We start from the raw sequence: 19,766 nt of genomic DNA, 5'->3' as shown, positions 1-19,766 counted from the left end.
AAAACAGCCGTTTCGTCAGAGCGAAGGCTCCCCGGCCCTGGTCAGAGTAGCATTTGTATGTCTGTCGAAATACAAATACTGATCTAACCAGATACCGAGGTACTTCACTACACTTTTGCTCGCCAATGGCTGCCCATGAAGATCAACGATGACCATCTTGCGCCAATTCTTATACGTATCCCTAGCCAACGGAGTCTGGAACAGAATTGTCTCCGACTTCTGGACATTTATTTTCAGTTTCCAGTCGCCGCAATATCGCTGAATCTTTTCGAAATCACGCTGCAAGAGAATTCTAATAACCTCAACCTTTCGGGCCGTTCTGTACGCAATTAGATCGTCGGTGTACGCAATTGCCTTTGTAAGACTACCTATCAAATCGCTAGTGAAGAGAATCAGCGAATTCACCGCTCCCTGTTGAAGACCATTTTTAATTGAGAATCTTGTGGTAGAAGTTCCATTGCGACTTTTAACAACAAACTTTATATATACAACAATGGCTTGCTTATGCCAAGCCTGCTCAGTTTTAGGTAAAGACCCTCTAACCATACGGTGTCAAAGGCCTTTTCCAAATCAACCAGAACAGCACCTGTGCATTGTTGTTTTGATTTATCCCATTGGATATCAGAAACTAGTTTAGACGCAGCATGAATTGTGTCATGACCCGCTTTGAACCCGAACTGTTTATCCGGAATAATTTTGTTGTCCGCAGCCCACTTAGTCAGAGCCCTATTAATAATTTTTTCGAAAACTTTGCTGATGTTCGGAAGAAAATTTAGTTAAAAAAACTCAAAAATAATTTTAAGGTACTTTATTTCATAGGCGAAGCATAGTGTTGTTTTAAGGTCACTTTATTGGTTGTGCGTGTTTCATACATTCGCCAATGCCTTTAAGATCTTCTTATAAATCTCAATGCCTTCAAGATATGTATCAGCTTTCAGATATTCATCGTTATCGTGTAGAAGAACCGGTGTATTATTCATCGGTGAGAAACCAATAGCAGGAATACCAACCTAATAAATAGAAAAGTGATGTTATATCATCAATTAAATTTAGAAATTATGTATTTTAAATAAATCAGTCCTTAAATAAGAAAACAATACAATTGGTGAAAGTTTTGTCACATTCAGCCCTATCACGAATTCTATCGTAATCGTAAACATATAGGAATTCCTGCGAACGTATTAGGCGCTATTGTTTTTTTTCGGAATTCGTTTAAGTTTCTAATTACGATGAAATTCGTGATAGGGCTACTTGAGTAATTAAAAGCCTTTTGTATGACTTTTACTTTGCTTACCAATCTTACGTAACGGCTATCAGTAGCTCCTGGAAAGACTTGAGTACTTGTCTTAATGCCACTAAAATAAAAGAAATATTCTTTGTTGAAAATTAAACATGTTAAATATATATCTACGTATAAACTTACGCATCATCAAAAGCTTGCTTCAATGCAGTCCAATAGATATTTGAAGCATCTATTTTTGTGGGTTCTACCTTGGGTTCTTTCTGCTCAAATTCAATCTCTATACCTCCACCAGATTCTTCACAGAATTTCTCTATCTAAAAATAATAATAAAAGAAAAAATGAACTAAGAGGCAACTCCCCTTATTTTATTATATTGGAGTTACCTTTTGAATTAATGCATCAGGGTCAACCGTAACAGCAACACGAATATCAAAAACAGCTTCAATCATTGGTGGAACAACATTACTTTGTACACCTCCATGGATTTGAGTTAGATTGATTGTTGTTACATCACCAATTGTAAAGTTCTTATTGTTTTTCAATTTATTTTCTTCTTCCTGTCTAAATTCCATCATTTTTCTCAAAAGGTGATTTAATTTCACACCAGCAGTATTTTCATGGAGTAATGAACCATGTCCAGTTGTTCCGGATATTTTGAAATGTATTTCTGTAAGAAATAAGTAAAAAATAGATACGTAAAATTTCAGTCAGAATTTGCGCCTATTATAAGAACTTAAACTATTTGCATGAGTGCCAACTTAGCAGTACAAAATTTACCCAAAGTAAGTAGCTGGATAATTGGTTACTTATTAATATTTGCTATTTGTAATGTTGACACTCATCTCGTCAATCAAGGTGTTACAGCTGTGGACAACTAATTAGAAACATTACTTGCTTCTCATTTCCACATTCACTTTATCAAGTGTGACTAGAATAGCGGCATCCAAAACGGTGTAATGCAAGCGTTTTTGCATAATTGTTTGAAAAAGCATCATTTGTGCATAAGTCTTTGCACAATAAAATCAAGGTAGAGTGTAAAAAGTGTTCGTGTCAACTGGTCACTTAATTAGAAACAGTTAAATTACATTTGATTTGGGTGAAATAAAAATAATCTTTTTATTTTTCATTGGTAAGTAGAAAATTCTAAATTGTCTGCAAATTTTTTTAAAGAATAATTTTTAAAATTTGGAGGTAATTGCAATGGGAAAATTAAAGAGCTGTGATTCTCCGACAAGGATAGCGATTCTTGAGCTTTGGAAGCTTAAAATGTCCTATAGAGGAATTGCATCTCAAATGAACTGTTCTGTAAAGAAAGTTTTCAATGCAATTAAGCATTTTCAAAACTTCGGGACTGCTGAAAATGTACCTCGTAGAAAACGGGACCCTAAGACAAGCTGCCAACAGATCGAGCAGTTAGTGGGCTGGCCAAAAATTACCTAAAAATAAGCTCCACAGAGATACAACGCCAACTCTCGCTTGCATTCGATGTCCCGATTAGGCCACGCACAATCAGAAGAAGATTGGTAGAAGTTGGGTTACATGGTGGTGTTTCTTGCAAGAAACCATTAGTAACCGCAAGGTAACGTTGACTTAGAATGGAATTCGTAAGATCACACGCCAACTGGACAACAGACGAATGGAAGTACATAGTGTGGAGTGACGAAACTAAAATAAATAGGATCGGCCAAGATGGTGCACGTTATGTCCGAACGCCAAAAGGAACAGCTTTCCACCTTAAATACGTTTTGCCAATAATAACGCTGACAGCCGTTAAATACATTGACATTCTTAAGGAACGATTAGTGGATTGGGCCGATGATAACATGCCAGTGATATGGAAGTTTCAGCAAGACAACGAACCCAAACACACTGCTGGAATTACGAAACAGTTCTTTAGGGACCAATCGATAACAGTTCTGGAATGGGCATCATCAAGTGCAGACCTACATCCGATAGAGCATCTTGGCGCAGATGTTAAAAGAGCTGTTGCTCTCAAAAATAACTCCAACAATGATGTTCTTTCGAAGGTATTAAAGATAATAATAAGCTGCTTGGAAGGCTATACCCGTAGAGCAGTGCTAGCTTATTTCATCAATGGAACGAAGATGTCGGGAAGTTTTGAAGCAAAAAGGTTTCGCAACAAGGTATTAAAGATAAATATAAGGTAAATGATAATATAAAGTTATAAATTTTATAATAAGATATGATTTTTCTCTTTGTTTCTAATTAGTTGTCCACCAATAAACGCTGTGTTTTCGCAGAAACTGCCATATGACATAAATGTTATGTTTTGGAAACATTTTTTAAGTTTAAAAAATATATTTTGAAAAAAAAATTCCACAGCTGTATACTCGTATGTTCAGACGTTTCTTATTGAGAAAAGGCTATTCGTTATGACTTTTCACCGGTGAATTAACTCAGGAATGTAGTATAGGCTTTTTGAATTGTCTTTTTTCCTGATACTTACGAATTATGAAGCGTTCTGCATAATAAACTGGATAAACATCTGTAGCACTAGCAATGCCTTCATCTAACGAAAATCCAACATTAAGTTTCTTGAAGTCATCAGTGTGAACAAACATAGCCATTCCAGGTTTTCCACCAAGTTCTTCATCTAAATACAAAATAAAAGTAAACATTAAAAACTTGAGCTCTGATTCTTTCCATCAATATATATAATATATGTTTTTTAAACACCCTTAAAATAATTAGATTTAGATTTATTTATTTATTATAATTTACTCAGTAAGATACAATATCTTATAGATTAGAGCAAACATCAGTACCTTAATACTATAAGTATATTCGTTTTACAATTGCTTAAGTGACATTTGATATTTAATTCAAGAACAAAAATGAATCTTAAACATTAGAAAAGGAAAAATAATTAAGCATATCCTTAAAATATTAAAAAATGAATATAAAAAAAAAAAAAATAGAAAAATTATCATCATCAAAATTTCTCAAACAATTTTCTGAGCACTCCTCGAAACCGGGTCGTACAGCTTATTATCCTAATAGAACGAGGATCGAAAAGCATACACATAAAACTGCCGTTCAGATACTAAATATGAGCAGCGTATTGGGACAAGATCACAAGATCTACAAGATTGTGGGAAAATAATTTTATTAAATATGTATTCCGGTTGACGTGATTGTAAAACATTGTGAAGCAAGGTTAATGAGAAGTCTAAAGCATACGAAGACCACCATTCACCTTTCCTAACGTTAGTCTTATATGGTCATTCCAATTTATAGTTATTATTAAACGTTACTCCCAAATTTTTCGACGAATCAACGAAACCAATTGCTGTATTGTTCAGATAAATTGTCGGAAAATAGGAAGTATCAATATTGATTCTGAAAATTACTAAGCACTTCGATTTTTTAGAATTCAAATAAAGGTCGTTTTTACGGGACCAGACAACTATTTTATCCAAATCCTCATTTACTTCGTATGCGCCATTCTCCAGCATTCCAAGTGAAAAGCTATTATATAACTGTACAAGTGTACATCATCCGCATACATGTGCAAGGAGAAGTTCAGCGAACAGAAAGGTAGATCATTTATATACATTGAAAACAACAGAGGGCCCAAAATAGAGCCCTGAGCAACACCTCTACACAAAGGTAGAAATGAAGACATCGAGTCGTTAGCATACACTGCCTGGGACCTATCAGTTAAATAAGAAAGAATGAGTTTTGCTGATTGTGATGTGAAGCAAAACTGATTTTTAAGCTTTTTACAAAGTGTGATACGATTGAAGCTGTCGAATGCCTTAGAGAAATCTAAAAGAGTTAGAATGGTAACCTTATTATCATCGACAGCCACTCTTTATGTTTTCCACAATCCCAATTAAGGCTGTGGTACAACTATGCTTAGGTCTAAAACCTAATTGATTGATGCATATCATTCCACAGGCACTAAGAAAACCCCTTATTTGTATATTCATTAGTCTTTCCAAAGCCTTGCAAAGGAACGGTAAAATAGATATTGGTCGGAAATCATCACATTCACGATTTTTAGGAATAGGAATAACCTTGGCTTGTTTCCAAGCCGCGGGGGTTATGTATTTCAGTACATAGGGCAGTATATGGCTTTAAAAAAAACTGGATGCTGGCCATCAACACCGACGCGAAGGTAGACTTTATGGCTAAGATGCTTTCTAAAACGTCAGTTTCATTAACGGAAGAGAAACTAAAACCAGACCAAGAAAGTCCGTTTAACGTTGTTTCAAATAGTTGTGACTCATCCATTTGGTTCTCAGAGTATGAGGCATTTAATGTTGTGGTTAAGTTCATTACAATCAATTGATGTAGCTTTTTTGGTCATTTGCTTACCAACATCAATTTCGTTGAGATTTTTTCAAGGCTAAGGGTCTAATTTAGGAGCATTAAATCGTTTTTTGGATTCGTGTATTTTGCTCATTACCTTATTTCTCAGAACTTTGTATAAATTATACAATTCATCAAGCCTTAAAGTCTTCCAGCGTCTGTATGCTAGGTTACTTTCTCTTACTAGAGACTTAATATTGTTATCAAACCAATACTGGTTTTTATTACGGCATTCTTTTGTAATAATAGGGACATGTGAATTGAAGAGATAATTGATATTAGTATGAAGAAATTGTACTTGTACCACTCAATTGAATTCAAATCATATTCTAGCTGCAGTTTGTCAACATTGTTGAAATCTCTTTAGCTAAACATAGAGGATAATTGCAGAGGTCAACATTCAAACGTTAGGTAAATTAATTATTGGCGAGAGAAACAGGAAGCAGAAAGTTGGTCACAAAGAAGAACTTTATGTAAATTATTCAAAGAAAACATATCCAGTAAGGTACTATTGTATCTTGTAAAATGAGCTCGGCTTATAGTGTTTACAGGAAATAAATTAAGTGATTTCATACTATCCGTGAGCTCAAAGCATCTGAGAACGTTATTATTAAAATCTTCCGCAACAATGACGAAAGGTGATACAAAAGATAACTCATCAATTACTGAAAACAGTGGTGCTAAATCAATATTAGTATGTGGACGATAAACTGATCCCCACAGAATTTTATTGTTGTTATATTTTATCTCTTTTACTATTCTAGACAGTTTCAGATCTATCCCAGATCGCTTAGACTATACCACCTCAAAAATGGTATTCGGTAAAAGCTTCCATGTGTCCATCCCTTCAAGATCCTCCTGGCAAGAAGAGAGACCCCTGGAAGACGATGCGGTACACTTCTATACTGACGGTTCAAAGACCGATCACGGAGTTGAAAGTGGTATCTTTTCAGGACAAGTGAATCTCAGTCTATCCTATAGACTTCCCAATCAATGTAGCGTATTACAGGCAGAAATAATGGCGATTAAAGGAGCACTATCCCGGCTCAAAGAAAACGTTATATATCTTGCAAGGATATACGAATCTTCTCAGACAGCCAAGCCGCTCTTAAATCTCTCGCGTCTGTATCCACAAACTCTCAAACAGTCCACGATTGTCGATCATCTCTGAATGAGATGACGGAACAGTTTAATATTCACCTCATTTGGGTGCCGGGCCACAGAGACATTCCGGGAAATTGCAAAGCCGATGAGCTCAAAATGTTAGACAAAAACATAACATAGGAACACCACTTGCTACATGCAAATATCTTCTCAAACAATATGCTCTAGAATCAACAAATGCAGACAATGTATAAGCTCTACAATTGGAGTAATAACGGGACACTGCCTCATAGGTAGACATGCTCTGAGGCTAGGGGTCTACACAAATGACTTCTGTAGAAGCTGCATGGACGAGGAGGAAGAGGAAACAGTCCAACACCTTCTATATACATGTCCAGCACTCTCCATTAGAAGGAATTACTTTCTCGGTAATCCCTTCTTCGATAATACCAGTGAACTGGCAACGATTGACACAAAACGTCTCTCTAACTTTATTAAAAGTACAAAATGGTTTGTTTAAATTCATTACTCTCCCATGAGTAATCTCATTAGTGGTATCACAAGTGACCCTTGAGGTCTACGTGCGTCAATGACATCTGGACAGCCACTCCAACCTAACCTAACCTACATTTTATCTCAATGAATAGATACTCAACTGCACTACCACTATCGAAAAAATACTCCCTATTACTATTGTTAGGATAAGGATTAATCATTATTGAAAAACTTTAAATGACATGGACCCATAGTGGTCCAGTACAAGGGAAAAGTCCTAAACTGCATGACTAGATTAAGAAGAAAGCTCAGAAACGGATAGAAGAAGATGATGATATTTTAGAATATTGAAATTCGTTATTTACAAAAAAAATGTATATAAAGAAAAATAAAGAAAGATTGAAATATGAGTTAATGGATGATAAAAAAGGTAATCGTAAGAAGTTAAGCTTTAATAAGAAGTTAAGAAAGAATAACAGAAGGTGTTGCTGATGTAGAACAAAAAAGGACAAGATACTTAAACAGGCCCAGGATTGAAATTGGCTTGCACTGAACGTGTCCACCAAAAATACTCCATTACCAAGATCGGAATCTCAGACTGACATTTCGGTTTGCCTACAAGCTAAGTACACACGAAATGTAAGAAAGTGTGCGTGAAATGATGCAAAAACCAAACACATTCTCACATTTAGTGTTCCGGCTCATCAAAATGCTGCATTATAGTCTGCAGGCACATCTAAATGCTTTATTTTGAATGTTTTATGGCCTCGTTCAAAAACTAAACAATCCTAACCAACAGAATCTGAAGTGCTGACATGGTCTTAAATTGGAAGATTTGTATAGCTTTTTAATTTCAATATAATTTCTTTGTACAAACAATGCTTCGAGAAGCATACTTGTGAAGTTCCATTGCCAACTTTAGCTAGTTCAGATTCCTTAATTAGATTAGTATTTTCATCATTTAAGCAGTTCGATAATTGCATGACCAAATTTGTTGCAGGAATATTTCTGAACATTTTTTTTGAGGGACTATGTTAGAGTAAGAATTTCGTTTGTAGTTAAATTTTGAAATACAAGTTTGAGGTAACCATGTTTTAAAAATAAGTTGCTTTGTGTAAAGCATTTTTAATATATACGTAACTCATTAATTTTGTTATTATTAGCAGCACTTTCATTAAACATACCCTTTAAACAATAATAAGTTAACTTGAACTTTGGCAACTAAACATTTTTACGGAATGAATGAAAATTATATTTTGCGTAAAACTGGGAATTCACTAAAAAAAACTTCTTTACGTCAACAATAAACATTGATGTCGATTATTTAATCTATTGAATGAGTTGTATATGAAGTACAAAAAGTAAAAAGAAAAAACTTATTAGCCTTCCCATTTTGTGTTTGCTTTGCAAAGTGCCGCTAGCCCACGGCATCGTTTTTTTTTTGTGTTTGTTTTCACATCAAAAAAATTAAAAAATTACAAAATTACAAATACAACAATGTAAACAAAAGGGTTTGGGAGAGTGAAATGTACGAAAGATTCCGATCTTGGTAAATGGAGTATTTTTGGTGTCCACCATCATAAGGTGGTCTCTTTTTTATTTACTTTATTCTTCTCTTTCTAATATTCTTGATCCCAGAAATTTAAATATTAACGCTTTTACTCGTGAAAAGTTTTCTGCGCCTAACGCACTTATTTTTGAAGTTGGGATAATTTTGTATAAATATATGATAATATTTTAATAAATTGTACTACTTAAAAAAGGCGTTTTTCATTGTTACTTAATAAGTAACAGAAGGCTTTATAATATAGTATTAGAAAGAAAATATTATATTATTTATAAGATAAGTGCAAGTTATCGTAAGAAGTGAACCTTCAGACAAAAAAGAATAGCGGAAGGCTTTATAATATGATATTAAAAAAAAATAGAAAACAAAATTAATGTTTACTATCAATAGCTTAGGTTCGTCTTGTTAATCAGCTGTTCAATGATTTCGTAGCAATATAATTCAGAGCATCAATGTGCTCTACCAAAAGAGCTTTATCGTGGCGGTTCTTTTTAACGTAAACAAATCCTCTCATTGTAAACGCCGAAAACAATTTACTATCATACTATCATACTATCAAAGAAATACCAAAGTGAGGAATTATGAGTTTTGCAAATTATTTCACATTCGTGCAGTGCGGTTAAAGAAAACACTTCTGTGAGCTCAAAACTTCTCTTTTTTCGAGTTTAATCATTTAATTTTGAATACGTTAAAGTAATTGATTTTGATGTCCAAATATTGGTTAAATAATCGACTGATAATTAGTTTGACTAAAAGTTATTGTTTAATTTGTAATTTAAATCGTGGGAATAAACATTATAAATGTCCAATACAGAAGCAGAACCATCTCAAGGAAAAACGTAGCTTTTCAAATACAGTCAGACCAGTAAAGTTGATTTCTTTGAATGTTTGTATGGATTTGAAAGTTTTTTTTTTGCAGGAATAATATTAAATGTCGTTACATAATGTAAAACACATGCATTATATGTTTATTTTTAAGATAATTTGAAATCTGAATAATAATCTTCATCATAAACGTGCAAGACTATTATAGTATTTAAAGTGTACCTAGAAATAAAAGTAATAAATACATTCCTATTCTTTTTATTTGAACAATATTCTACTCTTTGTATTTCATCTACATTATCTTATCGTATCCACTACTTTTAAATCTATTCATTCGGGTTTACGAATCATCTAAAACAATATCATTAAGTTATTTGTTTAACAGGATATGGCGGTTGTTTAAGATAATGTAATCAATTTGATATCTTCACCTTTTCGATATCAACAGTTTCTTAAGATAAAACAATTATTAATTTTAATAAAAATGTATGTACATTATATTACTAGGCTTTAAATATAATGTTTATGGTTTACCTAAAATATTAATTTGAGTATAAAAAGGTTTACCTAGTAATTAAGATACTTGAATAAATATTTACCTGGCACAAATGTAACATGAATAGTTCGTTTCAATTGAATGCCAGCTTTTCTTAGGGCTCGAATAGCAGCTAAATGTTGCATTCCAACACATTTCATGTCTTGTGAACCACGTGCAAAAATACGACCTTCGGAATCCATCTCTGCTCCAAATGGTGGATGTTTCCATTCGTTTGGAAAAACTGGCACAACATCCATGTGTGAATTTAATACTATTGATGGCAATTCAGGATTTGAACCAATCCATGTTATAACAACAATTGGTTTCTTTTCGCCACCTGGTGTATAGACTTTCAAAGGCAATCCAAGGTTTTGGGCTTGTTTTTTCAAAAAGGCCACACATGGTTCTGAAAGTTATGATAAGAATAAAATTAATTTCTTAAGAAAAAAAATACAAAAATAAAAAAGAGGCTGGGATGCGACCCACACTGATAACTTCCCATCTCTTCTTAAAAGTTTGTCTATATGTACTATTGTCTATATGTATTTTATATGAAAAAACGGACTTTGGATTTTTATATACAAATTACTGAATATCGAAAACAATATTTTCTGTGAAATAAAATAAGTTTGAAGCCAATATTTTTAATTTTTGAAAAGCTATTTGAGTCGAAAGTAAAATTTTACCAAGTTTTAGTATTGTTTTTTTAGAGTTTTATTTTTTTGTAAAAAAACTGTCCATTCGATTTTTTTCAAAATTGTATTGAATGTTGAAAACAATATTTTTATAAGATAAAACTAGATTGACGCCAATATTTCAAATTTTTGAAAAGATATTTGAGTTGAAAATCAATTTTTACCAACTTTTGTTAAATTTTGTTTAGGTTTTTAATTTTTTGTACAAAAACTGTCAATTCGATTTTTTTCAAAATTTTACTGAATGTTAACAACAATATTTTTTGAAAAATAAAAATAGTTTAAAGCCAATATCTACAATTTTTGAAAAGATATTTGAGTCGAAAATCAATTTGTACCAACTTTTATAAATTTTTGTTTAGGTTTTTATTTTTTGTAAAAAAAAACTCAATTATATTTTTCTCAAAATTTGTCATAATTTTGAAAACAATATTTCTTAGAAGTTAAAATTAAATAGAAGTTATTATCTTCATGTTTTGAAAAGATATTTGAGTCGAAAATCATTTTTTACCAACTTTTGTTAATTTTTTATCGGTTTTTATTTTTTACCAACTTTTATTAATTTTTTTTTAGGTTTTTATTTTTTGTAAAAAAAACACTCAATTTGATTTTTCTCAACATTTCTCAGAATGTTGAAAATAATATTTTTTATAAGATACAATAAGTTTGAAGCCTAAATTTCAAGTTTTTGAAAAGATATTTGAATCGATAGTCAATTTTTACCAGCTTTGAGTAATATTTTTTTTAGATTTTTATTTTTTATAAAAAAAACTGTCGATTCGATTTTTCTCAAAATTTCATCAAATGTCAAAAACACTTTTTTTCGTTGCACAAAATTTGTTTGGAGATGAAATCATATTTTAGTCGTAAAATTTCGGAGGTAATAAATTTTTTTTTAGTTTTTTGATTTATAAAAAAAACCGTTAAATGGATGTTTTCAAAAAATGTACTTTTTTGATATCACATTACAGTATATTATATAAAATTTTATTCAAATAAAAAACCACCCACGCAATTTTTTTGAGAGCCCTTTCTGCATCTTTCTGTCTTATTATCTGTATAACAAAATTTATTATTTATTATTTTTCTAAATATCATTTATTTCGACTCTAGGGACCTTGAAACGTCGAGAAATGAAATTAATTTAAAGCATTTGCAAATATACATATATGAAAAATCGAACTAATTGAGTTATTTCACAATTTTAAGAAGCTTTTTAATTCATAAACCATTAATGGAAAATTAGAAAAAAATAATTTAACTGTTCTACATTATTTAAAATGTAGCCATTATTAATAATATTGCTTGTAAACTACCAGGATGCAATAAAATATAAATTGGAGATATTCAAAGTTTACCAAAATGGTCGTATTGGTCGCATTCACAAAGCTAGTGGCTACGTAGTCAACGGATACTGATTGGCTAAATCTAACTACAAAAGTAGTTGAAATTTCCCCTCCGACGTAGTGTAAAACTCGGCTGCAAAGTTTGTGGAGAATGATTTTGACGTTTCACAATCAGCTGCTTGGTAAAAACACACGAATTCAAAATAAAATAAATTGTTCAGTATTTGAATAAGTGAAGTATTTGATTTTATTGAATTTAAAAACAGAGAAGATAAGTTAAAGTTATCAAATCAAAAATGTTTCTTATTTTATATATTTGCATCTTTCAATAATATGACAGTTCCAGATTGACTAGCTTTGTAGTGTAGTTTTGCATTCACAAAGCTTATTGAATTTTGACTACGTAGCTACTAGCTTTGTAAATGCGCCCACTGCAAGTAACGTTATTTCTTTAAAGAAAAGGCTGTTAAAAATAAGGATATTGCACTATTTTTAAAAACGATATTAGCAATTTATTTATGTCTGTTGGAAATATTAATCCCAAAAACTAAAGCCTTTAGTAGGTACCAACTTAGCAAGTCATAAAACTTAATTATTAATAGGAAAAAATTACTGGAATTTCCAACGATCAAATAATGAATAGTGATCGTCATGGTAAGTAACTCCTTGATTTCTACTTATCCACCTTTAATCAGAAGATCATTTTGTTTCGTGTATCACTTTCTTTTTTTTTTGAGGCATGTTATTTTTTGAGACAAAAATATCAAGGCATTATTGAGTGTTTATTTTGTAAGCTATATTTTTTTAAAGAAATTTGAGAAATAGGTCTATTTTCTTGATTAAGCTATTGTTAATATTATTATTCCTGAATGCTTAGATTCTTACGATTTCTAACAATAAGACGTCATCACACCGTTCATAAACTCATTGCTGAAATGTCAAATATTTTCGATTTGTAAAAATCCACAACTCAGTTTGTTAGCGGAGTTGAACTGTTAAAGTTAATCATTTGTTTACAAAGAAGTAATTGTCTTTTTTGGCTTGGAGAAAACAAAGAATTTAACAGTTCTTCAATCTAACCACAAATTTGTATTATACAATAAACCAATTTTTTTCGTTGTTTCATTTCTTTCAGAAATGTTTTCTTATTAATTGATGTTTATTAAAATTCCTAATCATCTTAAATGCAGCTTCAAGCTTTTTTCCGTTATTTAATTTTCGCGTTAATGTTATAAGCAAGAAATGTTCATGGGTAGATTGACAGATCAACAGTTTCTAACAATTGTTGTTCCTAAACGATTCTTGTGAATTCCAACACTTCGTAACATTTTTTTGGCATAACAAGAAAAGTTAACAATTGTTCAAAAAAGAAAAGCACTCTGGTTTTAAAATCAATTTCCCTTTATCCAAACATAGTTTTTTTGGTTGCAACTGATGTAACACTGCTTTATAAAAATGGACGCATTCACAAAGCTAGTGACCAAGTAATCAAAATTTTACTAGCTTTGTGAATGCAAAATTTCACTACAAAGCTAGTCAATCTACAACTGTCATAGTAATGATAAACACAAATATATGAAATAAGAAACATTTGTGATTTCAGAACTTAAAACAGTTTTTTTTTCTTTTTAAATTCAATAAAACCATATTAGAAGATATAATATGATTGATTTATATTTGTTTTTAAATACGGAAAGATTCATTTCATTTTGAATTCTTGTGTCCTTACCGAGCAGGTGATTGGGATACGTCAAAACCAGTGTGCACTAACTTTGTAGCCAAAATTTGTGCACTACGTGGGGGGGGGGGGGAATTTTAATTACTGTTCAACTATTTTGTAGTTAGATTTAGCCAATCAGAATCCCTTGACTTCGTAGCCACTAGCTTTGTGAATGAAAACGATTTCAAGTTTCTATGGCCTATACTAAAGATGCATGAGTCAATGAAATATTCGAAACGAAATCACATATTTTCCAAAACATCTGAGTAACTGTAATTTTTAATTATCATACCCATATACAGTTGTGTTCATAAACATAGCTGTGCTCTCAAAATAAAACAAAAAGGCCTTCAATGTCAACGTTATAATACATTTCATTAAACTTCTAATAACAAACTAAAATATTTTATTCATAATAACAGAAAATAAGTACTATCGGTTCTTTACCGTTAGCTTTGTCACAGTAAAACTGTTCATAAAAATAGCAGTGCATGACAAAGTACTAGATCTATTACGTAAGAAGTAAGAAAAATTGTAATAAGTTATTTGAAAGTGTAGAAATAATGATAGCTTATAATTAGTTCTTTGTAGCATAACCATTGTTTTTTATGAAGCTTCGCATCTACATGGCATCGAGTCCACTAAAACCTGACACCTTTCGACTGGTATTGCGTTCCATAAATCACGAACCACTTTCCACAATTCTTTCGAATTCTAGGGTCTTGCTATATGAACTGCGTTTTTAACATCCACCCACAAATTTGCGATGGGGTTAAGGTCGGTTGATTGAGTGGGTCATTCCATAACGGATAACTTCTTCTGCGCAAACCTTGGTTTTGCCTTTTTTGACGTATGCTCTGTCTCATGGTCTTGTTGCTATACCCAAGCCAACGGCATTTTCTCCTCAGCATAGGGTTACATAACCCCCTCGAGAATGTTCATATACTCGTTTGCTTCCCTTTAACCCCCATGAGATAAATAGGCCCAATCCCGTAATATGAAAAGCGAGCTCATATCATAATTTTTCCTCCACCATGCTTCACTGTTTCTTCATCACTTCATCACTTCACTCTATTTCTCTTTTGCCCAATCTTTATGCGCTTTAACAAACTCCATTGCCTTTGCGTCAAGAATTGTACCTTGCTTGGAATTCGGGCCAGTAGCTTCACTCTTAAATGACGTCTTCGTATTGCGACAGCGCTAACAGACAGTTCAAGTCCATTTCTTATTTTCCTAGAGATTATGAAAGGGTTCTGTTGTGATAACTGAACAATTTTTCTGTCAGTTCTTTCAGTAGTCATCCTTTTTGGGCCTCGCGTTTTCGGTTTATTTTGCCATTTTAAGGCGTTACTGACCATCTTTGCTAAGCAGGCTAGGATGTCTTAAATATTTTTTTAGGTTTTTCCCTCCAACCGCAGTTTTCGAATTTCTTCGCTGCAGTGTCTTGACCGACCGATTGTTTATTTTTGAGCTAATATTTATTAATTTTGTATATGCTAGTATGGTACAAAAACAAAAGCACTGCTATTTTTATGAACCCTCTTTATCCAGAGAGTTTGAAATAATCGGTGTTCACCGGAAAAAGTAGAGTATAACTTCAAGCTAAAAGTATCTAATATGAAAACGAAAGACCGTTAAATGCAAGTAACAAGTCAATTTTTTTTTGTAAGAATTTCCGTTCTTAAATTTAATTGACAATCTAATAAAATGTGACCAGCACTGCTATTTTTATGAACACAACTGTATATCTAAATGGGTTGTGTATGTACTGTACAGGTGGTTGATAAATAAAAGATGGATGGATCCAAATCATGCTCCAAATTTACCAAAACAGACGGTCTTATTTGTTTAAGTACTTGCTTTCATCTCCTTATTGTAATTTTATTTCAATAACTGTAAACTGCATAGAATACCAAAAATAGCGAAGAATGGAATTGTACGGCAACTAAAATTTTTGTTTGTAATGTTCCAGATAAATTTCTTACAAAAATGGCCTTAGTTCAAAACAAAATTCCGATTAAGTTAAACACTTGTGAATATCTGCATTTTTACATTGTAAAAGCTAGAAAGCTGTCTAGAAATGTCCCAATCACTCAGAAACCATAGTTTCTGGATACCCAACAATCAAAACGAAAAGTTAATCTATAACACAAATATTTTGACATTTTATTTATTCAATTGATGGAATTGAAGACAACTGTCGAAAAACTGCAGTTAATATGTCAATAAAACTTTGATTTTTAAGTGAGGAAAATATGTTTCTGTTAAAAAACAAATTTTATAGTTTTACCGGAAGAGTAAAGTGACGCCATGTTGAAAACAATGATTTAAATGCATTTTGTTAAATAACTCCCCAAAACTGTAATTTTTTCAAAATTACACTGGTCAACAAAATTTTAACTTTTTTTTTTGCCACACGGACTTTTTTGGTAAATAGTTAACAAAAATTTGTTGGTCAAAGATTTTAATTTTATTGAGTAATTTAAAATATTGCGAAATAACACCGATCTTGTTAATCACAACTGTATTTTTTTATAAATGACTTAATAAATCTTAGATTGTCTTCCATGTTTCGCTTCTGGTTGGTCCCTTTTGATTGCCCAGCAGTAATCCGCTTACATATTTGGGTTCCATTTCCCTAGTACCGCTTTTTCATATGCAAAATGTGTTGATGGAATCTCTCACCGTGCTCGTCGCTGACAGGCTCTAAATTGTCAGGAAAAAAATCTAGGTGGGAGCCTAAAAACTGGATCTTAAGTGACATGTTGCAACCCAAAGCTTTATATGTCATTAACAGCTCGCTAACCAACTCCCTGTAGCTGTCACTCTTGTGGTTACCCAACAAATTTGCAACAACATTTTTAAAAGCCTTCTATGTGCATTTTTCTAAATCGCTTAATTTTTAGATGAGATTCTAATAAAGGTTAGGATTTTCATGCATTAGTATTTGACAGATCACGCGGGATTTCAGACATGGTGTCAAAGAAAAAGATGCTCAGTATGCTTTGACATTTCATCATGAATAGACTTACTAACGAGCAACGCTTGCAAATCATTGAATTTTATTACCAAAATCAGCCCTAGAAAAGTTGGGAGAAAATCCGCTTTTTTATCGACAAATTTTGTTCAGCGATGAGGCTCATTTCTGGTTGAATGGCTACGTAAATAAGCAAACTTGCCGCATTTGGAGTGAAGAGCAACCAGAAGCCGTTCAAGAACTGCCCATGCATCCCGAAAAATGCACTGTTTGGTGTGGTTTGTACGATGGTGGAATCATTGGACCGTATTTTTTCAAAGATGCTGTTGGACGCAACGTTACGGTGAATGGCGATCGCTATCGTTCAATGCTAACAAACTTTTTGTTGCCAAAAATGGAAGAACTGAACTTGGTTGACATGTAGTTTCAACAAGATGGCGCTACATGCCACACAGCTCGCGATTCTATGGCCATTTTGAGGGAAAACTTCGGAGAACAATTCATCTCAAGGAATGGACCGGTAAGTTGGCCACCAAGATCATGCGATTTGACGCTTTTAGACTATTTTTTGTGGGGCTACGTCAAGTCTAAAGTCTACACAAATAAGCCAGCAACTATTCCAGCTTTGGAAGACAACATTTCCGAAGAAATTTGGGCTATTCCGGCCGAAATGCTCGAAAAAGTTACCCAAAATTGGACTTTCCGAATGGACCACCTAAGACGCAGCCGCGGTCAACATTTAAATGAAATTATCTTCAAAAAGTAAATGTCATGGACCAATCTAACGTTTCAAATAAAGAATCGATGAGATTTTGCAAATTTTATGCGTTTTTTTTTTTTTTAAGTTCTCAAGCTCTTAAAAAATCACCGTTTAGTTCTGATTGTTTTTTGACAAATTTAGATTCCGAACTAAATAATTTAAGTCTCCTTGAGTTATGAAATTTGGCTCGTTTGCGATTCCTTTAAACTGAAAGTCATCGTCCTCGTCAACACATTAACCTGAAGTGGACGGGTGTGAATGGTCATTCTCAACAGACGTAGTTGCAACTAGTAATAGTTCTGGCAATTTTTTACAATTAGAGACTGGTCTTATAGCCGAAGATAAGTTAGGGTAAATAAAAGTATTTTTTTCTGGTATTTTATACCGTTTATGTCAGTGAGATAAAAATAGCAATCCGAAACGTGATCTCGCTTTTCAGTCCATATCATGGGTACTGCAAACGGCATAGGTCGTGCGCCTTTCTTCCAGTAGTCGGTTGAATTTTTCACACACGTTATGCAACAGACATTAGGAGCCCAGGATTTGTCTTGATTTGCGACAGAAAAACTAAAACATTGGTGATAACACCAATGTTTTGGTTTTTAGATAATAGATATGATCATTGTTACACTTCCTCGACATGTTCACAGGGTTAATAACAATAAGGTGTTAAAATGCAACCACAAAATATTTTTAAAACGGTTTACTTGGAAGCGCTTCTGTTAATTTGCTGCGTAGAAGAAGTTTTGAGTTATACCGTATCACAACAAAACTGAGGCTAATTGACACTTGACAATTGTGATTTAATAATGAGACTAGATTGACAAAACAAATTTAGCTATCAAATTTCGTGTGACAAAACCAGTGTTGACCAGTGTTATCTAAAAACAACTTGTAGTAAGTACAATTACATTAATGGGAATTTTAACGAAAAGTTAAAGACTTTATAAACAAAAGTAAAAGAATTTCTCATGATTTTTTCAAAGTTAATGTGCTAAGGGAAGAAAAGAAAAATCCGAAAATTTTTTAACATGTAATTTAATTCTTTATTTGAAAGAATCTCACGGCAAACCAAAAAAGACTGTTAAAATCCGCAACAACCATTCTAATTATATTGAACTTAAACGGGAATATTCAAGATGACGCGACTTTCGGAAAAAAAATGTTTCATTTCTTATTGAGACCGGTTAAGAGAACTAATTTAGTTTCACGGTGAAGGTTTTTGTTTTGTATCTGACTAGAAATTAAAACAAGAAATAATGTTCTAGAAAATTTTAAATATTTTCCCGAAACCACTATTTCATTCCTTAATATTTATGTAGGTAAAATTCAAATTGCATAAATAATATCAATAAACGATTAAGCCCCAATCCAATACTTTTTAAAAATAAACTTAACACACTGACTGTCTGCACATGAATGATATATTTCTTAGTATTTTTGCCAATTTGCCTTCTCGCAAATATCAATAATAAATTAATTAATTAACACAAATCCAACCAATCAATTCGAAAGATTGATGGCATCTTTTAATGTTTGCAAAAAAGAAAATATAACAGTCTCACTTACCATAGTCAATATCAGGATGAACACTTGGTATTTGAAGATATTCTCGGAATATTTTGATTTCCTCATTATTCTCCCACGTACTCATATTGCGTGTAGAATTTACTGTGCGTTTAGCTTTGGTCTTTTTTTAAACAACAATTCAAAAAACACAACAAAATAATCTCGATGCTGTCAATTCGGATGGAATTTTTTTGGCAGATTTTCGTTAATTTCAATCTAAAATAATGCAGTAAAAGATAAAACAATTCAGACAAAAATACACTTGACATCTAAGTCATATCCGGCTTTTATGCCTCACAGAGTTTTTTTTTACGGTCAAAAAGTTATTACCTGCAATGAAATCGATTTGGTATTCTTAAAAAAAAAAACTTTCACTTTTAATTTACTTCTTTCTTCGGCCTAGAACTTCACTTTTCTTTGAAAAAAAACAGAATTCAAATATAAGAATAAAAAGAAAAATATCGCAGACAATAATATCTTTAGGGTAGGTTGAATGCCAACTGCCAACTGAATTGCAAACTGAGATCTCCTATTACTTTTATGTTTAGTCTTCTCTTTATAGTAAAGCATTTGTATATAATTGCTCTTTGAT

At 32.4% G+C, this 19,766-nt stretch overlaps 1 protein-coding gene across 1 annotated transcript; it reads right to left on the bottom strand.

The window, feature by feature from the left end:
* Positions 1–793: 793 nt before the first annotated feature.
* On the bottom strand, positions 794–19,471 carry LOC129947902 (aminoacylase-1-like). The gene is made up of 7 exons (XM_056058656.1): positions 19,175–19,471; positions 10,169–10,513; positions 3,711–3,857; positions 1,627–1,910; positions 1,424–1,557; positions 1,295–1,355; positions 794–1,010 (listed from the first exon to the last, which is right to left on the bottom strand). Exons 1-7 carry the CDS (start codon positions 19,257–19,259, stop codon positions 867–869), a joined length of 1,200 nt encoding a protein of 399 aa, XP_055914631.1. The 5' UTR covers positions 19,260–19,471; the 3' UTR covers positions 794–866.
* Positions 19,472–19,766: the final 295 nt, after the last annotated feature.

Source organism: Eupeodes corollae, chromosome 2 (genome assembly GCF_945859685.1).
Source record: "Eupeodes corollae chromosome 2, idEupCoro1.1, whole genome shotgun sequence".
Taxonomy (NCBI): Eukaryota; Metazoa; Arthropoda; class Insecta; order Diptera; family Syrphidae; genus Eupeodes; species Eupeodes corollae.
The sequence above is the reverse complement of the archived record's forward strand: the minus strand, read 5'-3'. Positions and strand labels throughout refer to the sequence as shown.